This window comes from Artemia franciscana, unplaced genomic scaffold, assembly GCF_032884065.1.
Source record: "Artemia franciscana unplaced genomic scaffold, ASM3288406v1 PGA_scaffold_1180, whole genome shotgun sequence".
Taxonomy (NCBI): Eukaryota; Metazoa; Arthropoda; class Branchiopoda; order Anostraca; family Artemiidae; genus Artemia; species Artemia franciscana.
In genome coordinates, this window is record NW_027062618.1 from 2,533,942 (window position 1) to 2,559,912 (window position 25,971).

Consider the following 25,971-nt stretch of genomic DNA (forward strand, 5'->3'; position numbering starts at 1 on the left):
CTACCGGTCGAGGTGAGAATACCAGATCTTTATCGAAGTAGATTTTGATTCCACCAAAAAAGCACAGTAAGTTTCATGTTTTAATGTTTTCTAAAGCAAAGTTCAAAGGCGCAAATGACCTGTAAAATATATTTCAGGCCAAAACTGAAATTGATTTACACATTATACGTTATAAAGAAACATTATAATTATATATGATTACACCGTATCTGACAAGTACATTATAAGGAAAACTTTAGTGGCAGCAAAGCAATAAAAAAATTTGGGGGAAAAGTTCAAGATTTCGTCGACTAGCATCTTGCTAAAATCTTTACCTCTCTTTCTCCCTCACTCTCTCTCTCTCTCTCTCTCTCTCTCTCTCTCTCTCTCTCTCTCTCTCTCTCTCTCTCTTTCTCTCTTTTTATTTAATGTTTATGATTTAGTATTTAAGTTAGTATTTAGTATTTAATTGGGTTGGAGGAGGAGCGTGCGTATCTGTGTTGGCCTCAGGCGGCTTGATGCTGCAGTGAGTTGTTAGTAGTAGTAGTAGTAGTAGTAGTATTATATAAATAGTATGTGTGTTTTCCTCTCTCTTACTGGCCATGGAGCCTTCGTGAGGATCAGTGCATTGTTTGTTTTATGTTTTTTGTTTGTTTGTTGCCGTTTTTTGTTGGGAAAGACATCTTTGAACCTTAGTTACCTTCTTTCAGATGGCTGCTAAGGTTCATTTGAAATTTCAAATGGTGCCCCCTAATGTTACTTATTTGTAATATACAAGTCCAACAAGTCCCTTGGTCAATACCTCGCTCTTTACTTTAAAATTAGAAATTTGTTCTAATTCTTTAAGAATGACACTTGAATCACAAAGACCATTTAATTAGAAAAAATAAATCCCCAAACGTTTCAGCTTTTTACCCTCAGTCGTTCTCGATATATTACAGAATAGTTTTATTGGCAACCATGTGCACAATGCCTTTTGATTTATTTTAAACCAACATTTAGTTTTAAAGCATAATCAATGGCTGTCTCAAAACCTTGACTGGATTTGCTTGGAAAATGAATGGGCTTAAGAGAGGGGCTGCTTGCCATCCAGTCGCTTGTTGCTCTTAAAAATGGCACCAAACACTCGTGGTGTAATTGGAGCGCAAAGGGGGTAGACTTCCCCCTTCACATATCCAATAAAAACATTTTAAACAAGTAAAAACAAAGTGAAAACATTTTAAACGTATTTGTTTTCAATAAATTGCAAATTATGTTCCAGGCTTGAGAAGGCATGGGGGTTGTCAGCCCTTCTCATGCTAATTTTTTGCTCGTTTTGAGTTTGAGACGGTTATTCATTGTATGATTTAAATAAACAAAATACGTTTAAAGTGTTTGAACTTTTTAAACTTTAATAAATTAAAAATTATTAAAACTTTAAGGAATATATATCAGTATATGCATACTAAACTGACAATCCAGAGACACTTTTTTCAGTAAAGTGCAAATTCTGTTCTGGTCTTGAGAATTTATGGGGGTTGTAAAAGATATATTCCCTTTTGCCCCCCAGGGCTTAAATTACCTTGTCCTCAGGGCTGTAGGGGGTTGTTATCCTCAAAGACGTAATTTCTGGTCCTTTCAATTATGTTGAACAAAATGGCTATCTCAAAATTTTGATTAAATGGGTTTGGAGAAAGGGCAGGTGTGGGAGGGGAGTTAGTTGCCTTCCAATCACTTCCGACTATTAAAAAGGGCACTGGTTCTTTCAATATCCAATCGAATGTGCTGTTTTCGAAATTTTTTTTTTTTTATGAAAATAAACGGCAATCTCCAAATTGCTATCAGGTGCATTTCGGGAAAATACGTGGTAGTGGTGGGGGGTATCCATCCTCCAGTCACTCTGAATCTTAAAAAAAATGTCCTAGAACTTTTGATTACGAATCCACTGAGCCCCCTCCGAAGTTAGTACGATCACCCTTTCCATATATACCTTATATACCTCCAGGGCACAACTAAAAAATCTTGCCCTGGGAGCTGTTTGGGGGTTGACATTCTCAAAGGAATAATTTCCAGACCTTTCAATTACATTAAAAAGAATAACTATCTCTAAATTTTTATTGGATGTGTTTGGAGAAATGGTAAACGTGGGAGGGGGTTAGTTGCCATCTAATCACATTTGACTATTAAAAAGGACACTAGTCCTTTCAATTTCCAATTGAATGAGCTGTTTTTGAAGTTTCTATGACAACAAATGGTCATCTCAAAAGTTCTATCAGAAGCATTTGGGGAAAATGCAAGATGTGAGGGGGGTATCCACTCTCCGATCTCTCTGAATCCTAAAAAGGGTACTAAAGCTTTTGATTACCAATCCAATGAACCCCTCCGAAGTTTATACTATCACCCTTTCTGTATATACCTTATGTGCCCCCTGGTTAAGACTTACAACCCTTGCCCTGAGGGCTGAAGGGGAGTTGTCATCCTTAAAAACATAATTTCCTGACCTTTCAACTACGTTGAACATAATGGCTATCTCAAAATTTTGATTTGATGTGTTTGGGGAAATGATGGGCGTGGGAGGGGGGTTAGTTGCCCTTCAATCATCATCTCTAATTTTTATCAGATGCATTTCGGGAAAATATGAGGTGTGTATGTGAGGGGGGGGGGGGTTGATCTACCCTCAAATCGCTCTAAATATCAAAAAGGGCACTTAGACTTCGATTAGCAATCCCATGAGCCCCCTCTGAAGTTTATAAGATCCTCCTTTCTATATAAACTTCAAATTTCTCCAGGGCATAGCTTACAACCCTTTCCCTATGGGCTCTGTGGGGGGGGGGTGCCATCCTCAAAGACATAATTTTCAGATCTTTCAACTACGTTGAACAAAATGGCCATCTCAAAATTTTGATTGAATGTGTTTGGGGAAAAGGTGGGTTTGGGAGGGATGTTAGTTGCCCTCCAATCACTTTCGACTATTAAGAAGGACATTATCCCTTTTAAATTACCATCGGTTGAGCCCTTTTCGAAGTTTCTGCGACAAATCCTTCGATACGAAGTGCCCTCGTCTAAAAGAACCAAAAAAATTAAATGAATAATACATTGTGCCCACATCGCTATTTACTTAGGCAGCGCTATTACGCTGCCTATGATAAAAGTTTATTCTGTTTTGTGAGAGCCAAAAACGGGAAAAAAGGTTGTCGGCAATGGTTACTCTGAGGGATGAGGCTTAATGGGGATGAACGGAGTATATTCTAAACCGACTTTTTATGCTCTTTTTAGTGGTATAAGTTAAATTCAAGCATTCCGAGAGAATTCGAAATTATTCAATTTTATTGCTCGTGTTTCCTTTTCCCTTGACAAAAAAAGGAGATAAATCCCAGGTCCCCATGTTATAGCTCAATAAGGTTATCCTCTTCTGTCTTTCAGAATTGGAACAATACCTGATAAAAAGAGACATACGTCAGTTAGAGGCCTGTGTCTCTTCTTATCTTCATAACGGCAAAAGTTAGGACAATTCTGAATTTTCCATTCGATTTTTCGTGCTTAGTTTACCCATGAAAAACACATAACTCAATTTTGACCAAAATTCCATGTGTCGCACTTTTAATTTCACAGCCGATTTCTGTCTACTGCAAAATTTACGGTGATATAGTCTGTTTCGAGTCCTAAAAAAGTGTAAAAATAAGGCTGAAAAATTAGGTCCACGAGGGGGAAGGGGCTGTGGCTTATTTTATTGTTCTTTTATACAACTTTTGATGAAAGACGGTGAGCATCTTCGAGTGCAAATGACAAAGCACCGTTCTCTAAGCGAAATTCTCTGAAATCCTCTTAGGAAATTTTTCAATAAGATGTTTTGTTTAAATATCAATTTAAAAAATAATATAAATAATTTTTTCATAACTTCATAAGTAGGGAACTTTTGTTTTATTTTTCAACTCCGCTCGGAAAAAGAAGCAATTTACTCCCCCTCGGAAACTGAAGCGATTGCTCCACATGAAGACCTTTTCTTCAGGCGACTTAAAATCCGGCGACAAAAATAAAGTTTTATTCCTGTCTGGACCTAGTAATAGTCTAGGAAGAGGTTGACCAAAACTATTTAAACAAATTAATTTGTCTGTTGACATTGACATGGAAATAATTATGCCAGTATTGACTTTGTTTTACACATAATGGCCAGGCTCTACCGTTAAATATAATATTTGGGTCTAAAGTAAATAGCTATTTAATTCGAAAAATAAATAATGGACGTTTTAGTTTTTCTAATATGCAATCAATTCTTTAGGTGAAACCACATTTTAGATTAGTTGAGGAAGGCTCCTTCGTGATCGGTATTGTTGAATATAATTGACCGTGAACTTCACTTGTTGTATTGGGCCGACCTTGCCTTTTTCCTTAATATTTTTCTTTTAAAACACGAAGAGGTATCGAACGTCTAAAATTAATTGTTTTGACGTTTCTATTTTGTATCACTCTTAATAATCAGCCTTTCTGATTAAAAAAAATTATTTTCTTTTAGGCTATGTGTACAAAATATATGAAAACTGTACTTCGTTTAAAATAAATAAAAACGTATACGCAACTATATATATATATATATATATATATATATATATATATATATATATATATATATATATATATATATATATATATATATATATATATATAAATTTATAAAAGAAGTGAAACAAATTGAGAGTTTGATCTGTTAACGGCTTTCAAAAATCACAGGCATCAGACATCGCACATCACGACTGATGACCACTTGATAATGAAACAAGAGCTAAGAGCTCATATGGCACTTGTGACGATACGAGAAGAGCTAAGAGCCAAGAGATCATACGGTATGAGCTCTAACAAAATTCTATGAATCAATAGATTGATTTAAAAAGGAAAATAAGAGGCTTAATGCCGGTCAGGATTTAAAATAATAAGAGCTCTTAAGTCATGATGTCCTTCTAAATATCAAAATTCATTAAGATCCGATCACCCACTCGTAAGTTATAAATGCCTAATTTTTTCTAATTTTTCCTCTCCCTTTAGCCCCCCATATGGTCGAATCTGGGAAAACGACTTTATCAAGTCAAATTGTGCAGCTCCCTGACACGCCTATCAATTTTCATCGTCCTATCACGTCCAGAAGCACCAAACTCGCCAAATCACTGAACCCCTCCCCCAACTCCCCCAAAGAGAGCGAATCCAGTACGATTCTGTCAATCACGTATCAAGGACATTTGTTTATTCTATCCACCAAGCTTCATCCCGATTCCTACACTCCAAGTGTTTTTCCAAGATTTCCCCCTCCAACTCCCCCCATTGTCAAACGATCTTGTCGGGATTTGAAATAAGAGCTCTGAAACATGAATTCTTTCTAAAAATCAAATTTCATTAAGATCCGATCATCTATTCGTAAGATAAAAATACCCCAATTTTCACGTTTTCCAGAATTCCGGTTTCCCCCTCTAACTCCCCCCAACGTCACAGGATCTGGTCAGAATTTAAAATAAGAACTTTAAAGCACAAAATCCTTCTAAATATCAAATTTCATTAAGATCTGGTCACCCTTTCGTAAGTGACGAATACCTCAATTTTCAAAATTACCCCCCCCCCTCCAATTCCACCAAAGAGAGCAGATCCGGTCCGGTTATGTCAGTCACGTATCTTAGACAGGTTTTTATTCTTCCCATCCAGTTTCATCCTGATCTCACCGCTTTAAGTATTTTCTAAGAGTCCGGTCCCCCCCCCCCAACTGCCCCCCCCCCCCCAATTACGCTTGATCCGGTTGAGATTTAAAATAAGAGATCTGAGTTACGAGGTCCTTCTAAATATGAAGTTTCATGAAGATCCGATCACTCCTTCGTAAGTTAAAAATACGTCATTTTTTCTTATTTTTCAGAATTAACCCCCCCCCCAATAGATTGGATCCGTTCCAATTATGTAAATCATGTATGTAAGACTTCTGCTTATTTTTCCCACCAAGTTTCATCCCGATCCCTCCAATCTAAGCGTTTTCCATGATTTTAGGTTCCCCACCCCAAACTTCCCCCAACGTCACCAGATCCAGTCAAGATTTAAAATAAGAGCCTTGAGACACGATATCCTTCTAAATATCAAATTTCATTGAGATCCGATAACCCGTTCGTAAGTTAAAAATACCTCATTTTTTTAATTTTTGAGAATTAACCCCTCCCCCAACTACCCCAAAGAGAGCGGATCCTTTCCGGTTATGTCAATCATGTATCTAGGACTCGTGATTATTTTTTCCACCAAGTTTCATCCCGCTCCCTCCACTCTAAGTGTTTTTCAAGTTTTAGGTTTCCCCCTCCCAACTCCCCCCCCAATGTCACCGGATCTGGTCGGGTTTAAAATAAGAGCTCTAAGCCACGATGTCCTTCTAAATATCAAATTTCATTGAGATCCGATCACCTGTTCGTAAGTTAAAAATACCTCATTTTTTCTAATTTTTCAGAAATAACCCCCCCCCAACTATCCCAAAGAGAGCGGATCTGTTCCGTTTATGTCAATCATGTATCTATCACTTGTGTTTATTTTTCCCACCCTATTTCATCCCGATCCCTCCACTCTAAGTGTTTTCCAAGTTTTTGGTTTCCCCCTCCCAACTCCCCCCCAATGTCACCAGATCCTGTCGGGATTTAAAATAAGAGCTCTAAGACACGATATCCTTCTAAACATCAAATTTCATTGAAATCCGATCACCCGTTCGTAAGTTAAAAATACTTCATTTTTTCTAAATTTTCAGAATTACCCCCCCCCCCACTACCCCAAAGAGAGCGGATCCGTTCCGATTATGTCAATCATGTATCTGGGACTTGTGCTTATTTTTCCCATCAAGTTTCATCCCGATCCCTCCACTCTAAGCGTTTTCCAAGATTTTAGGTTTCCCCCCTCCAACTCCCCCCAATGTCATCAGATCCGATCGGGATTTAAAATAAGAGCTCTGGGACACAATATCACTCCAAACATCAAATTTCATTAGGATCCCATCACCCATTCATAAGTTAAAAATACTTCATTTTTTCTATTTTATCCGAATTAACCGGCCCCATACCCCCCCCTCCCCCCCAGATGGTCAAATTGGGAAAATGACTATTTCTAATTTAAGCTGATCTCGTCCCTGATACGCCTGCCAAATGTCATCGTCCTAGCTTACCTGGAAGTGCCTAAAGTAGCAAAACCGGGACCGACAGACAGACCGACAGACAGACAGACCGACAGAATTGGCGATTGCTAGATGTCACTTGGTTAATACCAAGTGCCACAAAAAGGGAAAATGCAGAATATGCGACAGAACAATTCGCTTCACTGGAATGCGTCCAAAAAAGGATTAGTAGTCTATCGTTTGCAATATTTTGGGCTGAATCCCAATTTCAAGTCAGAATTACCACCACCCCGCTATATGTCTTCCAAATTGTTGCGAAAGCAAGGGTGTGCGAAAGCACAGGATGGCTGGCCCCCAACCCCCCATTGCACTTCCTGGCTGAAGGGCCAAGAAACGGAGATCAGCACCGCCGGTACGGACTGTAAAGTCTAATGCCGTATCCTTTACCTTTTACCTTTACCTTTACCCTATAGCCTTTTTTGAAGCAGGCCTACTGTAAAAAAAAAAAAAAAAAACTTAAAAACTTCAAAAGCTCCCCTGAAAAGTACCGTTTAGGACATGGATAGTTTCAATCGGAATACATTTGGAGGTAAAAAAAAGGTAAAGAATACTACATTGGACTTTGCAGTCCCTATCGGCAGTGCTGATCTCTGTTTCTTGGCCCTTAAGCCAGGAGGTGCAATGGGGGTATGGGGGCCAACCATCCTGTGGTTTCGCACACCCTTCCTGTTTACCTTCCTCAGATTTGTCCAGGTACTTATTTAGAGCTGGGTCGACTCTGGCTGAGCTTGCAGATTCAGGCCACTGACTCCCGTCCCAAACCAAATAATTGAGTACGCTAGGAGTCGAACCCTTGCCCTCTCGGACAAAGGATCCTAAAAACAGCGCATCAATCCACTAGGTTAGGAGGTAGGATCTACATTTAGAGGTAGGATAGTTTCATTCCAGTGTAGTGAAATAGCGCTTTGAGATGTACATGATATGGCTGAGAGTGGGTGCCCGTTCGCGAGAAGTATACAAAAGATAATTAATAAGGACTGATGTTTCTCTTGTGCTCCAACGAGGACTGATTCATATTCCTAAGTTCCATGACATAATATCTACATTGTCTATATTTGTGATTAATATTAATATAGGAGATTGAGTTGAAACTTTCTGCGAAGTTCTTTTAGGGTCGAGAAGGGTAAGGGGGCTTCGAGTTTTGTGCTGCGGGAAAGGTGTCTAAGTAATACTTCTGGTCCTCACAAAACAATATACACTATTTTATTTAATTTTTTTGGGTATCCTCTGATCGGTTCTTCACATTCTGATGGCTAGTTCCTTACATATCCTTGAATTGGATATTAAAGAATCCAAATTTTCGTCCATATGTAGGATATTCAGGGTAGATTTGCTTAATAAAACTGAATCAGGTCAATCCTTTGCAAAGAGTAAATTCACAAATACGAACACTTTTTTTTGCAAATTGTAAATTGGTCTCACAAACTTGAGGAGAAAACTAATTTTTCAAATTAGAATGAAAATATTTGTATATCTATCCGAAATAGTTATTCATAGCCAGAAGGCGTCCATCCCTGAAGAGTTGGGGGGCGGAAGCAAAATCTATTATTCGAAATCTTGGGGAGGGGACAATTCTGTTGTTTTCGATTTTCTCAAGTAAAATACCGAAAAAAGCACTTTCAGTGGGGAAAATACTAAAAATGGTATTTTTCAAAATCTAGCTTGTGGGGGAGTAAGAAAACTTGTTGGGAGGGTGGGGATCTAGTGACAGTGGTGCAAAAAAATCCATCTGGAGTGGGGAAGGAAGTATTAGGGGTAATTCAACCCTGCCCCTGAATTTAATGCCCCCTCCTCCCAATTATTTTGGATAAAAATCTGCTAATTCTCTTGAATGCGTTTTCAAATTATTACTGGCACACGTTATTTTCAAGTCTTTTTCTTCGAAAGAACCATGAAGTTTAAAATAAATAACTTTAGTCTCCATTTAAAATAATTCATAATAAGCAAAATAAGAGATCAAAATTTTCCAAAAGCGTATTAAATCAGACACATGTGCTAAAAAAGCAATTATGTGTCGCAAAAACGGAAACATCGTCAAATTTTTCTATTTTCCTTGTTGTCCAGCAATAATACCACCCCTAGGAAAGTAATTACCTCTTCCTAATGTGCAATATACTATATTTCTCCAGTGTATCCTTCAGTATTTTCACAAAAACGAAAGAACAAGTTAAATTTTGCTCCCAGTCACTTAGCCCACTCAGAATTAAGGAAGTTCTAGCAAGCGGATTTGTTTACGGTTCCCAATATCTCCCATTCTTAATTTCCGACTCAACAAGTGTTTGGTATCCTCTTTTGGGGATCACAGGTGATTTTCCCGTAAGTCGTCCCCTTGGCAATATTGAGTGTCAAAAAAGAAATTGTTTTTCTTTTATGATCTTTAATCTTAGACTTTCGATGGAAATACTCTTTTTTAAAGCTGATAAATGTTTTCTTACGATAACTGCTTAAATTTTCCTTTGAACTTTATTATTTAGCAAGTTTATTTTTAGCACCTCGAGAGTGATTTAAGCGAAAATGTGACGGAGATAAAATACGACGGTCTCCGGAATAAAGCAAGCTGTATATCCCTTTTACAGGATTTTGTTCTAAGATCTAAGGGTTACAGGACAAAACAGACTTCAGAAAACCTCCTTAAACTTGATCTTTATTTGGGAATTAGATCATTGGCATAAATCGGATTGGGGAAGCTTTTGTCCCCTAAATTTTTTTTGTCCCCGGCCTAGATTTTGAAAAATAGCTTTTTATTTTGGTATTTTCATTGAAAAAACAACAAAAGCGCCTTCCCAAAAATTTGAAAAAAATACACACCGCCCTAACTTTTACGGAATTGATGCCATTCGAGGAGATATTTTTAGAGGGGTCTTAAGGTGTGGACTTGAATAAAAAAAAATATCGATGTTTTCAGAAGTAACGAAGTACATTCCCAAAATAATTGTTGCTTTTTTTATCATGTGTTTTTATGTCCATCTTTGCATATCTAAAATATTTGTTATTCCACTCTGACTTTAAATCAATATTTTAAAAAGGCTGACCAAGCAGGGTTCAAAAATCTAGAGGGGGAATTTTGTTGCTTTTTCAATTTTTTTATGTAAGTACCGAAAACCCATTTTAAGTGAAAATGACAAAAGAAAGAGATTAATAAAATCGTGGGGGATACTCCCCTCCTACTCCTCTCGAATTTACGCCACTGAACTCAAGCATCCCCTTGACAAAGAGCTGTTTTAAGATTTCTGTGATTGATGCAATACTTGCCATTGCATATTTAATCATAGTTGTGACAAATACAATTGAAGTCCTGGATTTCTGATGACTATGCCTCTGCTGAAATTTATCTTTTAAGTTGAAGTTCTTATTATAAGTTTATTACTATTTTATTTTTATTTTAGGCGTAAGTCTTCTTGTGCTAAAAATTGAGTAAGGATGCGGAAACTCCCCCATCCCCGAATTTTGAAAATTGTATTTTTTTGGTATTTTTGCTAAAAATATTGAAAAAGCAACGGAATTGCCCCATCCCCTAGATTATGAAAAATGCACTTTTTTATATCTTTATTAATGAAAAATTAAAAAAAATCCTTGTCGTCTCCCACGTTCTTGTGGAGTTGCACTCCTTGGACTGTGGTTCAGACATATTGCGTCACAAGACCTTCTCCCTGAAAAAATGATAACTTTTGGGGTGGATTTAGCCTAGAAACTAACTCCAATTTGTAGGCTACTGTGTTAGCACCAGGTGGGTGTGAGCTTTGACGAGTTGCTTTTTATATTTTAGTAAATTATTACTAGATAACTATTGAGTACTTTCTAAGTATACTATTCATATGAGGTACTAAATACTTTTTTTTTAATTTTTCAGTTTGAATTTGTATGAACTAATAAAGAAAAACAATTACCAAGGATTCAGTTTAAGTTTGGTACGGAAATTCGCCTTATCATTGATACATTGCCTGAGGCTGCTACGACGTGAAAACATTATTCATTGTGACCTAAAGCCGGTAAGTGTTTTATGAATAATTACCCTTTTAACACTTAATTCCTGATTGCACCGCCTACTGTTATAACTACTTAGGTCAACAGCAATCAGCATTCTATGATGTGCTAGAACATAATTGGAAATTTGATTCAAGGTCATCTGGATGAGGAAGAAGTCGGCGAAAAATTAATTATCTAGATGCCAATTTGAAAAAAAAGTTGTTGCTATCAATTCAGCTTTGATATGGTAATTAGTAACGCACTCTTAAGATTTAGAACCCAATTTAAGAGCTCACTATTCATAGGCCGAAATTGAATAAGTCAGCTGTGATCTATTTTCCTCTTATTATTTTAAGAGCCGGGAGGGATTAAGAAACAACAATGGAACCAAAACAATAATTTAAATATCCATTTTAAAAGCGGTCTTTAAAAAAACAAAATTTTCTTTATAGGAGATTAAAAAAAAATGTTTATTAAGCTTATTTACCTATCATTTTGGATCATAAATTGCCTATTGTCTGATTAGAAACTTTTATTATTTAGTAAAACCTTCTTTCAGTTCATCTATTGAAAGTGTCTACCACTTTGTATCAGAAATTGCTATGACCTGATATGAAGTTGTTATTATCCATGAGCAACTTCTGTCAGCTCTTCTTTTGGCAGTGCTTACTACTTTGGATCAGATATTGCCTACGACGAGGTCTGAAGCTGCTAGTATTCAATAACAGCTTCTTTCCTCATTTCGTTTTCATAGTATCTATCACTGGATATCAAGTTGCCTACCATCTAAAGAAGTTGTTATGATTCAGTAAAACCCCCTTCCAGCTCATCTTTTTCAAGTGGCTACCATTTTGTATGAGATATTGTTTGCGACTCTATACAGAATTGATTTTCATTAATAACTTCTTTCAGCTCTCTGTTTTGAAAGAACCTACTACTTTGAATCTTAAGTTGCCTACCTCCTGATTAGAAGTTGCTACGAGTCAGTAAATTCCCCCTTCCAGATTGTCTTTAGAAAGTTACCATTTTGGATCAGAAATTGCCAATGATCTGACATAAAGTTGTTGTTATTCATTAAAAACTTCAGCTGGCTTTTCGTTCTGAAAGTAAATACCACTTTGAATCAGAAGCTGCATACTGCCAGAATAAAAGTCGTTATTTAGTATTTGGTGAAACTTTCTTCCATCTCTTCTTTTGAAAGTGCTTACCACTTTGGATCAGAAATTACCTAAAACCTGATAAGAAGTTGTTACTCTTCATTCGCAAATTGATTCAGCTGTTCGTTTGAAAGTACTTAACTGTTAAAAAAATGCTTTAGCTTAAGGATTTTATGAAAATTGAAAAGTGGATGAGATAAGTAACCATGATGAAAAGGAAGAAGTTCTTTCTATTTGTGCAAGGATTAAGGCTATCAAAATCCAGTGGTATATTTGCCCTTTACTTTGGAAAATGGAACATCAGCTTTCCCTTTTTATTTCCTATAATCCTATCGTAAAAGACCCAAAGTACTTGTTTAGAAAATGTTACTTTTTAAAAAGAAAAATGACACGAAAGTACTTATGTTTAAAAGTAAGATGAAAAGGAACAAGCTCTTTCTGTTTGTATAAGGATTGAGGTTATCAAAATCCAGTTGTACATTTGTCCTTTACTTTGAAAAATAACTTTGGAAAACGGCACATCAGCTTCCCCTTTTTATTTCCTATAATCCTGTCGTAAAAGACTGAAAGTACTTGATTAGGGAATGTTATTTAACAAAAAAGCAAAATGAATGTACTTTTATCTAAAAGTACGATGAAAAGGAACAAGTTTTATCTATTTGTGCAAGGATTAAGGCTATCAAAATCCAGTAGTGCATTTGCCCTTTACTTTGAAAAATGACTTTGGTAAACGACATATCAGCTTTCCCTTTTTATTTCATATAACCCTATCGTATTAGACCCAAAGTACTTGTCTAGAAAATGTTACCTTTTAAAAATCAAAATTACACGAAAGTACTTTTATTTATACTTGTGAATCTTACCATAGCCGGAGTCATTGCTCGTTAGTGCAAGTATGGAGTCGAGGTCATGTCCAAGAGAAATTGTCGTGCCTTGGGAGTTAAGGATAGTGAAGTTCTAGGAATTTAAAGTGAATTCTCGTTTTTTTTAGTACTATTAAATACGATAAGAAAAGCTAGTTTAGTACCCTTTGAAACCCCACAAGATAAGGGTTTATATCTTTTTCTTTTGTTTGTTACTTTGGAAAGTCTCAGTGCGCATTATTAAACGTGGTCTTAATTTTAGGAGCTTATCTAAGCTTCTAATGATTGCTTCGGAAATTATCCCGACGTCTCGTGAAGCTTTTCCAAACTTATTAGTTTTTGGCAACAGTGGTAGTAGAGGCCAAACGAAACCAAACAGTCACCTTTAACCATTTTTTTTCGCACTAACTTGCATTACCAGAGCTTTTGCTAAAAAGGTCCAAACTGCTTCAAACGAGATAGTGACTTGGAACCCTTTTCTGGCCCTAGCAAAAAGGCTGACCTGGCCTATAATCTTAGATACAGATAGAATACAACACAAAGTAGCCAAGATAAAAAGAGACCCGGGTGAATACACAAGTACAGATACTTACATGAATGTGAATTACGGTCCACTTTGCCCTGTAAGTTACCTTATAAATGAAAATCGTAAGTAGAATAAATTAGTTATCTGGGAGGCCATAAAGCGGTGGAAACATGAGGCCAATTTTTTTAATAACATTGTGAACTTTGAATTGTACATAACGTGACTGTTGCCACCTTTTGTAGGGTAGGTGACGGAGCCAGAATGAGAGTAGGTGTTTCTCCGGCAAGATGGCGTCACGGCACACACTTTTCAGTATTATCTTTCCATGAAATTTATTGAAATGAACATTGTGTTTCTTTAACATAATGTTATAAGTAATTTATTCAAAATAAACAAAATTATCTAAACTATTTTATGAGAAATCACCCAAAAAGCCCCTTAGGGAAGAAGTTAATTCGGGAAAATGTAGGGGGAGGGGCAAAAACAAGTATTTTCTAATATCTAGGGGGAGGATACACTCCTCTCATTAACTCCTCTGAGCTCTTAGTCCCCTGCCTCCAGTCACTCGGAATTCCATCCACCACAAGCTTGTGATCGTGATGTCACATTTCCTTTCCTCGTGTCTTTGGCCTTTTTACGCTTATCATATTCTTTCAGCATTATCTTTGTCTTTTAAACTTTTTAATTTAGGCGTTTTTTCAACTCCGAGAGTTTCCAACCCCTCACTCAGTTTTTGAAAATAGCTTTCGAACTATTTAACAAAAACTAACTTTTTAATCGTATAAATTGTCAAATTCACAAATATCAAATTGGTGTGTGCCAAAACTTGTTTGCACGTAATTTGGCTACTTTTGTGTCCGAAAATTTTTTGGGGGGAAAGTCAAATGAGGTAACCCAGCCCTCCCCCCTGCGTACCTGGATACAGCCATGATCATGGCCTCTAAATGTTGCTTCTGTTTTTAAGAGACAACAAAGTATTATTTTAATGATTGGTATACATTTTTAAGTTCAGAGGAAATGAATTTCTTAAATAGTTTTTAAGCCAAATTATCAATACTTGAAAATTGTCTTTTTTACAATGAATATGCTTAATTCAAAATTAATACAAAATAATGGTATTTAAAGTGTATCTTAATCAGTTTTAAGCTAACATTTTATTAGTCTGATTCATCTATATCGTCCTCCTCAATTTACCAAGTTCAAATGAGCCTCTAGTCTTTGACCTCCTTTGTTGCAACGTAATATTGTTTTTTAATTCAGTCTTTCAAGATCAAAGTATATTTCAGATGGCAGTTTTATTATTCAAATCATCCTTGAATAAAAAAAAGGCCTAATTTATGCATTGATCTTGTTCAGCTATTCCAAATCACTATTAATTGAGGCTGAGAGTATTTTTGGAAGGTCAAATCAATTTTTAAACCATTTTAAAGACTATAATTGTCAAATATTCTTGTTATTTTCACCCTAATTGATTGTAAAAGCTTTCTTAAGTGGTGCTTGATTGGATTGGTCGTATCCGCTGCTCAAATTGCTCGTATTGAGTTGACTCGTACTTTCACAATAGGTTAGGTCAGGGATGTGTACATAAATAAATATCAATAATGACAACTCGACCATTTTTAGCCTTTTTCACGTGACATATATGAACTTCAGATAGAAATACTCTCTATTTGATACTACCCCTGTATGGAAAACCAAAGCGCAAGAAGAAGAAGAAGAAGAATCACGAACAAAAACGTTCATTTAGAATTACAAATTTCATATAGAATTAGAAATTGCATATAGAAGTAGAAATTTAATATAGAATTTGTTTAAAATTAATAATTTAGGAGTAAACTGATATGACAATATTTAGAAGCTGAGAAAAATACAACTTTAGTCCCGTTTAAAAATATACCAAAAATTTCTAGATGAGTGGTCCTGTCGTGAGCTCATTGAAAAGTTGGTGAGGAAATACAGATTAAATAAAGTTTGAGACAAAAAAAAAATACATGTCTAAATGAGTCGCTTAGTTGCCGAATTGGGTATATGCTTAACTTTACAACAAAGATAACAGAAGATAAACAGTTGGTTGAATAAAGTGTGTATATAGTGGGATTTTTTTTTCTACGATTTTTGTACTTTGATTATTGTACTGTATGTAGTGGGATTTTTTTCTACGATTTTTGTACTTTCGCTTATTTGTAAGAGTATGATTAATGTTTTCTAAGTACATTTTAGCACAAATTCATTCCAATTGCCTATAAAAAAGCAAATACTACTCAATAAAAAATATTAAATCAAATATTAATAATGACAACCTGTCCATTTTTAGCGTGCTTCACGTGGAATATATGAAATTCAGATAGAAATAGTTTTTATTTGATACTACCCCTGTATGGAAAACCAAATAATGCTAAGAAGAAGAACAAGACTCTTGTACAAAAACGTTCATATAGAACCATAAATTTCATATAGAATTAGAATGCATGTAGAAGTAGAAATTTAACATAGAATGTGTTTAAAATTGATAAGTTAGAAGTAAACTGATATGACAATATTTATAGGCTGAGACTATACAGTTTAAATCCCGTTTAAAAAAATATATTAAAACTTGCCAAATGAGTGGTCCAGTTGCCATATTGCATAGCTACCTAAAATTTAAAATAAAGCTATGATTAAATTAACGGATGTGAGCTCACTGAAAAGCTGGTGAGAAAATACAGATTAAATTAAGCTTAAAAAAATAATTAAATGCCTAAATGAGTCGCTCAGTTGCCGAATTGGGTAAATACTTGACTTTACAACAGAGATAATAGAAGATAAATAGTTGGATGAATAAAGTGTATATTTAGTGGAATTTTTTGTACACTTTCGCTTATTTGTATGAGTACGATGAATGTTTTCTAAGCACATTTTAGCACAAATTCATTCAAATTAGCCTTAAAAAATCACTTAGTATTGACTGATCCAACAAGTTTATTACATTTTGAGTATAGAAAATCCAGAGGGGAGGGAAACATTTGTCGCTTATTTTTCTATGATATTATCAAAAAAGTCGTTTTCAATTAAAAAAATCCAAAAAAATGCAGTTTTAGAAGCTATTCGGGGGAGGCTAAACATCTAGGGAAGGCAATTGACGCCACTGTTGATTATGACGCATATGATGCGTCATATGACGCCACATATACGGAATATCAAAGGTGAAAATTATTCAAGAAAGCTGGAGTATCGAAAAAAAACCCAAATAGTGGCAAATAACAGGAAACAAGTTGTACGGTACCCAATGTATAGCTAGTTTTGCCATATGCCGTATTCATATGATGCTATGACTTATCAGGAAAAGCTGTTCTTGGTTTGTTTCCTGCTGATTTGTCAAATGAGTGGCTCGAAAGAATTTGTTTTAGCTAATGATCTCCAATTGAGCGGTTCTCATCCCACCATTGCACTTCCTGGCTGAAGGGCCTTAAGATGGAGATCATCACCGCCGGTTCGGACTTTAATGGCCTAGTGCCGCATCCTTTACCTTTTAACTTTTTAAGTGAGTGATATAACTCAATTCGGAATGCTTATAATTGAAAATTTTGGAGTATATATGTTGTTACACCTCGATTTGTACAAATTGTCCCAAGCCAAAAACGCTTTCATCTTAAAATCCTCCTCTACTTCTTCCTCTAGGCGTTGCACCTCGATTTGTACAAATTGTCCCAAGCCAAAAACGCTTTCATCTTAACACCCTCCTCTACTTCTTCCTCAAGGCGTTGCACCTCGATTTGTACAAATTTTCCCAAGCCAAAAGCGCTTTCATCTTAACACCCTCCTCTACCTCTTCCTCTAGGCTAAGAACTTGGCGTAAATATCGTACTACTCAAAAGTGCCTTACTGGAAATTTATTACCTACAAAATATACAGGCAAGTTCTAATTTTCATCAAGAAGTAAGAAGCATCGTCTGGTACTTAAGTAGGGCTACATTCGTTGGTGAGGGCAGATAAAAAAAAATCACGAAAAAGGAAATTATCTGAGAAATAATTTAGGTTAGGGGAAAATGTGTGAAAAGACTGATATGCTAAGATGCCTAAGCAACGTACAAGCAAAGATGCTAGTCTTTCAAAGGACTCCAAATTTCAAGCAAATAGTCTAACATTTATAATAATTTTGTGATTCTTGAAATTTTATTTTGATTAAAATAAAGTAGAGGGCGTAGTTGGCAGTAACCATAAGTAAATTGAATCCGAATTTTACAATTTTGCCACATCTTTTCCAATATAAAGTAAGAAAAGTCAGATTTAAATAAAAGTAAATTTTGTCAATAGATAAATATTTTGTTAAAATTTACCCTGAATTTTTCTTTTGGGGGGGAGGGGCTGATCAATATTTGTCCCGGGTGCAAGAGAGGCCAGAACCGCTACTGTAAACTTGGTCACATTGGTCGCGAACAAAACTATGGGCTTCTCGAGGCACCATTGATAATCCAACTATTCTGAAAAACAAATTATTTTTAATTTCTAGGCATATAACTGACAAAGCCTGATGTTTTACCGTAGGCCTAGTTAATACTCTTGTCTGGCTATTGGTCACAGTGGTTCATCAAGTATTTTGCTTCATTGGTTAGTGTCGTATGTCTGTTGCGATAAGCCAAATAATTCCATATCAGCCAAAAACTGCACACACTAGTATCTTGCGACAGCATTGATAAACTGAGAAAACAGAAATGGTGGGGGTTTTTCCTTAGCGTAAATAGATCATTTAGTAAGGGTGGTATTAATTACAATTATTGTAATTAATTATAATTATTATAATTAATTATGATAATTATAATGATTATAATTAAATACAAAATTAATTGTAGTTTTGTTTTTTGGAGGAGGGGAATCAGAAAAGGAATATACTCATCATTTTAAACTCTTATGACTGACTCTTTTCCTAATCGCCTGACATGTTGGCAATGATTCGTTGCCTGATTGTAAAGTTTTGCTGCATTTTTAAAACTGTTATTTTTTGCACGAAAAGGCACTATTATTTATTTTGTAAATATATTTTAAATATTTGTGGATATTCATTTTCGTCTTTGCCGTAGAAATAGACAGAAGAAGAAGAAAAAAGAAGGTTCCATGATTCAGAATGTGACAACACTGAGCTAAGCTATATAATTTTTGAACCACATAATTATATGATTTCATATACCACTAATAATAGCTACAAAGCCATGAGTAGTATATTTAGATTAAAAAATTAGTTATTTAAATGCCCTTTCTGACAATATATAACTATAAAGACAGTACTTAATAATATGTTCTGTTCTGGGTATCTAATTTCAATCTTCCAAAAATAAAGTTAGTCAACGCAGTACGTATTATTTTGAAGTAGTGTAGACCACACTTTCCGGAAGTTTTTGATTTAGATTAAATTTACGGTGAATATTTCCCTTAAAGTATTTATTTATGTAATTTCAATTATTTACTCCTAATTTTCTTTTCATGTTTAGTGACTGCTTTATTAGTTCAACCAAAAAATATTTTGACAGAACCGTGTCTACTTGATATTTCTAGAAGAAATTGAAACGAAAATAGTGGCTTAAAAAATCTATTAAACAAACAGTTTTATTCTTTTTATCTTAATATATGCCACTTTTTTGTACGTCTGGGCTGTATTCAGGATATTTTGTTAGAAGGATACTAAAAGACTTTTTCCCATAAGGGGGGGGGGATGGAACTAAGAATTCTTGTTCAGACGGCAAGTTTTTTTTTTACCTGCATTTCAAACATTAATTTACGAGCCTGATAAATATGGTTCGTTGTTAGGAGAGATATTCTTTTTATCTGCATTTGTTTTTGGCCGATTTACGAACCGGAGATATATTCGGGGGAGGGGCTTAAACTCACTGCCCCCCTTTCCTTGGATATAGTCCTTCCTCTTTGACGTAATCCTTCCTCTCAGTTTCTCCTCCTTAACAATTTTCTCTTAATCTTCTCTGTTCCACCCTCCCTCCCCCATCTGATCCTTGACGAGCTAGCTTTTGAGATGTTAAAGTGTTGCAGTTATGTGCAGTGCTACATGCTGCAGTTATTTTATAACAGTTCAATTCTAAAAATAGATTGACTTGTTTTAATTGTTGGTGTCATTACACTGCAACTTCGCTTCAACAAATTACAAGTGCTTAATGTAGGTCAGTTGCCTGACCACCAGTTAGGTATTTTTGCATACCAATGTTGGAAGTCAGTAAATCCTGAGGTTTTTCGTGGTTATTTTTAGTGATAATAGGTCACTACACAGTTATGAGACTCGGCATGCTGATAATTTGTTGTACCACAGAAAAGTGGAATCAGGGCTGGTTTCCCTACTAGATTTCCAGGGTCCCATGTATGGAACTCCATTCCACAGAGCATTCGGGTGGCTGAGCACCTCGGGCTATTTACGAGTAATCTGATAAAATATTTATTAGCAAAAGGTTCGTAGATTTATTTATTTATTATTGTTATTATCGTTATTTTTCCTGTTATCATTATTTTTATGGTAGAGTGTTTGATGAGAGATTGGTTATAGTTTTTATTTTGGTTGTGTAATTTATTTATTTCTATTTAGGTTTTTTGCTAATTTGATTAATTAGTTGTTTTAAAAAATGTAAGTAGCCGCCCCGTCGCAGGTGGTTTTTTGTATCTTTTTTGGGATGGTTATTAGTAATTTAGTTGTTATGTTTATGTTTGCAAATAATAAAATTGAACTGTTTACCTTCACTTTGAAAGACCATACAACTTCGTCAGATTCTTCTTGGGTTACAGACTATTTCCAACCTTTAACCAAGCCTATTAACCAACTATTTCTTTAAGCAACCAAATGACCGGTTACGGTGTTCTTACACAAACCATTATATTCAACTTGCTCTTTAAAATTACTGTAAATAGATTGAAAGGACTCAAAAGTGCATTTAGTTACTCTTTGATGTGCTTTTTCTATTCAGTGGCTGTTTTGTTATTCCGATCGGTATTTATTTGAAGCCTTAATCGGCGTTCCACTTGATCTTGGCCGTATCCAAAGGGATTTACTGTGTTTAACAACCCCTCCCCCTGGAAATATCAGCCCGAACCATGAAAAAGTAACAAAAATGCATATAAATAAATTTTGATGTTCTTGTAAAAAAAATTTCGCAACCCCCACTCCCCCCCCCCCCGAAAAAACCCTATATACAATTCTGGATGTGGCCTTGTACTTAATCATGTCTTTTCGGTTAAAATACGTATTTTAGTTTAAAATATGCATTTCTAGAATACTTTTAAGTTTTGGTTGCTCTTCTGTTTTTCTAAATGAAACCTATTTTATTTTATTATTTACATTTTACTTATTTTATTTATTTATTATTATATTTATTCTATTTATTTATCATTTATTTTTATTCTATTTTTTATATTACTTTATTTTATTTGAGCGTTAGGCCGCGTTCCACTTGATGAATTTTTCTTTGCAATTTAAACAAACATTTTGCTGCGTTTGCTATCCTAAGCCAAATTTTGTCTCTAATACGTTTAAATGTTTTACTTGTTTTTTTTAATGCTGTTAGTTGTTGCAGCTTTTGTTATCAAAATTGCACTTGTCAAGGCCTAGAAATGGTGTGTGTGCATAACAATCTCCGTTTAACTCAACCCTGTTCAACTTAAATCATTTAACTTAACCCTTATTCAATTGAACGCTATTCAGCTCAAAGCCCATTCAACTATCACCCTTTTTAATTCAACTCTTCATGCAATTCAGCCCCCATTGAACTCAATCCCATTCAACTTAACTTAGCAGGTTGAAACGGTTGAATTGAACTGGAATTAAGTTGAACTGGGTTCGATTAAATAAGAGTTGAATTGCATGGGGGTAGAGTTAGATAGTGTTGAGATAAATAGGGTAGAGTAGGGTTGTATGGGTGTTGATTAAAAGGGTTGAGCTACTGAGGGTTGAATTGCACGGGGTCAACTTGAATAAGGGTTGAGTTGAATGGGGGGTTGGATTTAACAGGAATTGAGTTTAATAAGGCTGAGTTAAACTTTGATTGAGTTAAGTGGGAGTCAAAATCTGTTCCTTTTGAAAACAGCTGTTTCTTTAAATTAGTAAAAGATAAAGAGTAGTATTTTAGTTCATATGCTCTCTAGTATTTTCTTATGCATAACTTACCGCTTTTTGAATTCCTGATGGTAAGAGCATTATCATTCAGTGTCATGTGACTGATATAGAATAGAAAAAGAACAAAGATTTGTCCAAGCCTGTATCAAGGAGTGAGGAATTGGAATTAACCAAGTAGGGTATTTGAGATGACATTCGACATCTTCGATTTTTGTTAGTGCAGTGGGTGTGTATATATATATATATATATATATATATATATATATATATATATATATATATATATATATATATATATATATATATATATATATATATATATATATATATATGAGTGTGTGTGTGTGTGTGTGTGTGTGTGTGTGTGTGTGTGTGTGTGTGTGTGTGTGTGTGTGTGTGTGTGTGTGTGTGTGTGTGTGTGTGTGTGTGTGTGTGTGTGTGTGTGTGTGTGTGTGTGTGTGTGTATGTGTACATATATTGTGGAAAGAAAAAGAATTGGCAGAAATCCTAGACTAGTGGCACGACAATATAAATATCAGACTTCGAATGTCTTAGAGTCTATATTGATTGGTTGAAGCAGACTAAGTTAGATCATTTTTTTTTTTTTTTTTTTTTTTTTTTTTTTTTTTTTTTTTTTTTTTTTTTATACAGAAGAACCTGTACAAAAAAAAATTAAAAAATAATTCAATTTCACTATAAAATTCTGATTTTCAAATCCGTTTCTTCCGCTCTCCCTGTCGATATCCCTCAAAGTGAGTGAGAATCCCTGTCAATATCCCTCAAAGTGAGAAAGAATTTAAACAATTTGTTTTAGCATTTTCTTTCTTTCCAGGAAAATGTGTTATTGAAGCATCATAAATCTAGTTCAATCAAGGTGATAGATTTCGGCAGCTCTTGTTATACACATCAACGAGTCTACACATATATTCAGTCAAGATTTTATAGATCCCCTGAAGTTATCCTTGGGCTACCGTATGGTCCTCCAATAGACATGTGGTCTTTAGGTAAGTTGTCTCCTTTTTATGATTGACATGGGGGTGTGTTGGGCTCCGGGCCCTTATTGTCAGATAAATTTCATTTTTACCCTGTATATAAATTGCGTTCTTTTGAATAGGACTTTATTAACAAGCAAACTCTCACACCATAAAAACTGCCGAAGTTGTTGCCTTCAGTCAGCTAGCCTACATTATATACCAAAAAAAAAAAAAAAAAAATTACATAAGTGAAATATTGAAACATTGCCTACAGCGATGAACCAAACTGGTGTAGAATAAAATAAGTACAATATAATGATTAAAATAAAATGAGTACTCTTCTGACTTTAAAGTAATTTATATGCCTGGAGGGAAACTAGGCCTCCTCCCCGCCCCTTTTTTCTCAAAATCATCCGATCCAAACTTTGAGAAAACCATTAAGCCAAAAAAAAAGTAAAATTAATATGCAAATTTTGTGCCTTAATGCCCTCTCTCTCTCTTTCAATGTCCGCTCTTTATGCTAAAGCTTTTATTGTTTTAAAAAGTAGAGTTGTTAGAAAGAGTCAAACTTCAGTGTAAAGAGCGGGGTGTTAAGGAGGGGATAGCCCCTTTCATATACGGAATAATTTATGTTCGTTTTAAGTTTTAATGTCGTTCCTTACTTTCAATTAAAAAAACATGATTTTTTCATTTAATAATGAGTTCAATAAAATGAGTACCCTTCTGAGTTTAAAGCAATTTATATCTCTTTGAATCTAATGGCAAAAATGATTAGACTTTGAATTAATCATTTCACGAGGCCGAAGTGCGATTTTCAAAGCTAGTGCATTGATTATGAGGGTAATACTGGCCCGTTCAACTCAACTTTCCCTTGATTAGTCAGCATCCCACTGGCCCGAAAAGATGAAACTTTAATTGTTTCGTGGATATATAAGTATATATACCAGAACAGAGAGCCCAGAGCTCCTAGGGCTTGGGGCAAACTTCCAATGAAATAAATAGCGCTATCACCAGAAAAAATTGAAACAAAATTAGCGAGTACAAGTAAATTAATGGCATTTTACAGTCAAAATGAAAAATTAATCGTTACATATCAATATATTAGAAACATATCAACTTGTTATTATCAGGATATGCTTATTAGTATTATCTATTGAACACAACAACATAAGACATATTAGAACCTTTTAAAATCAGACTATACTTATCAGAATAATTGGGCATGTTTAATAGTATATATATATATATATATATATATATATATATATATATATATATATATATATATATATATATATATATATATATATATATATATATATATATATATATATATATATATATATATATATATATATATATATATATATATATATATATATATATATTATATATATATATACATATATATATATATATATATATATATATATATATATATATATATATATATATATATTTATATATATATATATATATATATATATATATATATATATATATATATATATATATATATATATATATATATATATATATATATATATATATATATATGTGTGTGTGTGTGTGTGTTTCTAGCAGTTTGAGTTGACAATGAGTTGATGATAATTTCATGAAGCTTTAGTTGGAGTAAAATTTAAGTTTTGGCCTGACAATGTGGTGAATAAATGTGAGTTATATTTTTTAAGCCCACTTTTGGTTACTCCCTAAGCTGCTCAGGTTGGGGAAGGGAGTTTAGGGCGAGTTCTTAACATATAGAAGTGGTAATACATTTAGAAGTCTTAATAGATATTCCCCCATACCCCTCAACAGGGCACTAAACCCAAATAGCCAAACCAAAGGAGAAAAATAGCCTAACCAAACCAAAGGAAGTGTCGAAGGCTCATGTCCTTTGACATACACATTTTATGCAAAACGCTTCAAGTCAATATCTAAAGAATAAGACTTTGGTTCCAAAACAAAATTTCTAAAGCCGCGTGAAATTTTAAGCCAACAATAATAGCGAAACGTTGAATCCCACCTAATTGGACCTTTTGCGTGAAAATTAAGCCAATAAATGAACAAGATGCTTTGAAGCTATAGGATATTTAAAAGTACCTCCCTTGCTTCTCCCGCGTTTCCCACACGCTCCCATGCTTCTATGCGCTTAAATGCTTTGGAATTTGGATTGTTTGGATTAAAAATGCATATTTTTTTTTTAGGGGTTCAGTTTGAAATTTTGAATTTACTTCGTTTCAACAATTACATTATTGAAGAGAAGGGGAGGTCCCTAAAAATCATGTAATATTCTTTTCCCTTTAAGCCATATAAATAAAATAAACAACAATTGTTCACCCGATTCGGGATTGATGTGATGCATTCAAAATTTATGAATTTACACCATCTCTCTAAGTAGTTCACTGTGGAGGTGGGGTGCTTTCTAAAATTTGTGTCACTATTCTTCTCCATTTAGGTCATAAAAATTCAAGTTTTTACCCAATTTTCGGTTACTCTGATTCTGGGTTGTAAGAATTAACAGGCTATGCTATGGGAGCTGCGGTGTACAGTAAATATTTTATAATAAAACTAAACCATTCATATATCCACGCAACCATTTGTGATATCAACTGGATTTTTTAAAAGCCAAACGATACTGATTTGGTATGGAAAAAATTCGATAATACTTTCTGGATACAAACTGCTTTCTTATTTTTAAAGAACTTCACAGTATAATCATTTGCATACATGCAAAAGAGTCAAATAAAAGGTTTAATGCCAAACAACCTTTATAACACATTTTGATATTTTAAACACCAAACTGAGCAAGTTTGACGCGGGAAAAAGCCCAAAAATATTTGTCTGGATAAAAACTGCTTTCAGATTTACCAAAGAACTTAAAAGTGACATCGTTCGTATATTTACCAAAAAAAAAATATATATAAAAATCGAAAGCAGAACAGCTTTTGTTACACAATTCGGTATTTTCAAACGACAGTCTTACTGAATTTGGCGCGAAAAATAAACAAATAATATAATAACCCCTGTGAGAGAACTTTGACATTTACCCTCTTTTTGCTAATTTGACTTTATTTTTTATTACCAATAACCTGAGAGCCTTCAACACAATTTTATCATCCAAAGTGTTTTATATTCCCTTGCCAATCACCCGCAATTGAATATCTCCTAGCTATCTCCTAGATAATTCACACAAGAAAAGACGGCGTTCGGAAACACCGCCAGGAAACACCGTCACTGGCCTTCATTAAAGGAGTTTTCAGTGACTGC

General features: G+C 34.6%; 1 protein-coding gene across 2 annotated transcripts in view; it reads left to right on the forward strand.

Moving 5' to 3' along the window:
- Nucleotides 1–25,971, forward strand: part of LOC136041241 (uncharacterized) — a 226,863-nt gene that overhangs the window by 153,125 nt on the left and 47,767 nt on the right. For both annotated transcript variants that reach the window (XM_065725844.1, XM_065725843.1), the window contains exons 8-9: nucleotides 10,986–11,124; nucleotides 22,563–22,734. In XM_065725844.1, coding sequence (XP_065581916.1) covers nucleotides 10,986–11,124; nucleotides 22,563–22,734 — 311 coding nt within the window. The remainder of the gene's footprint in view (nucleotides 1–10,985; nucleotides 11,125–22,562; nucleotides 22,735–25,971) is intronic.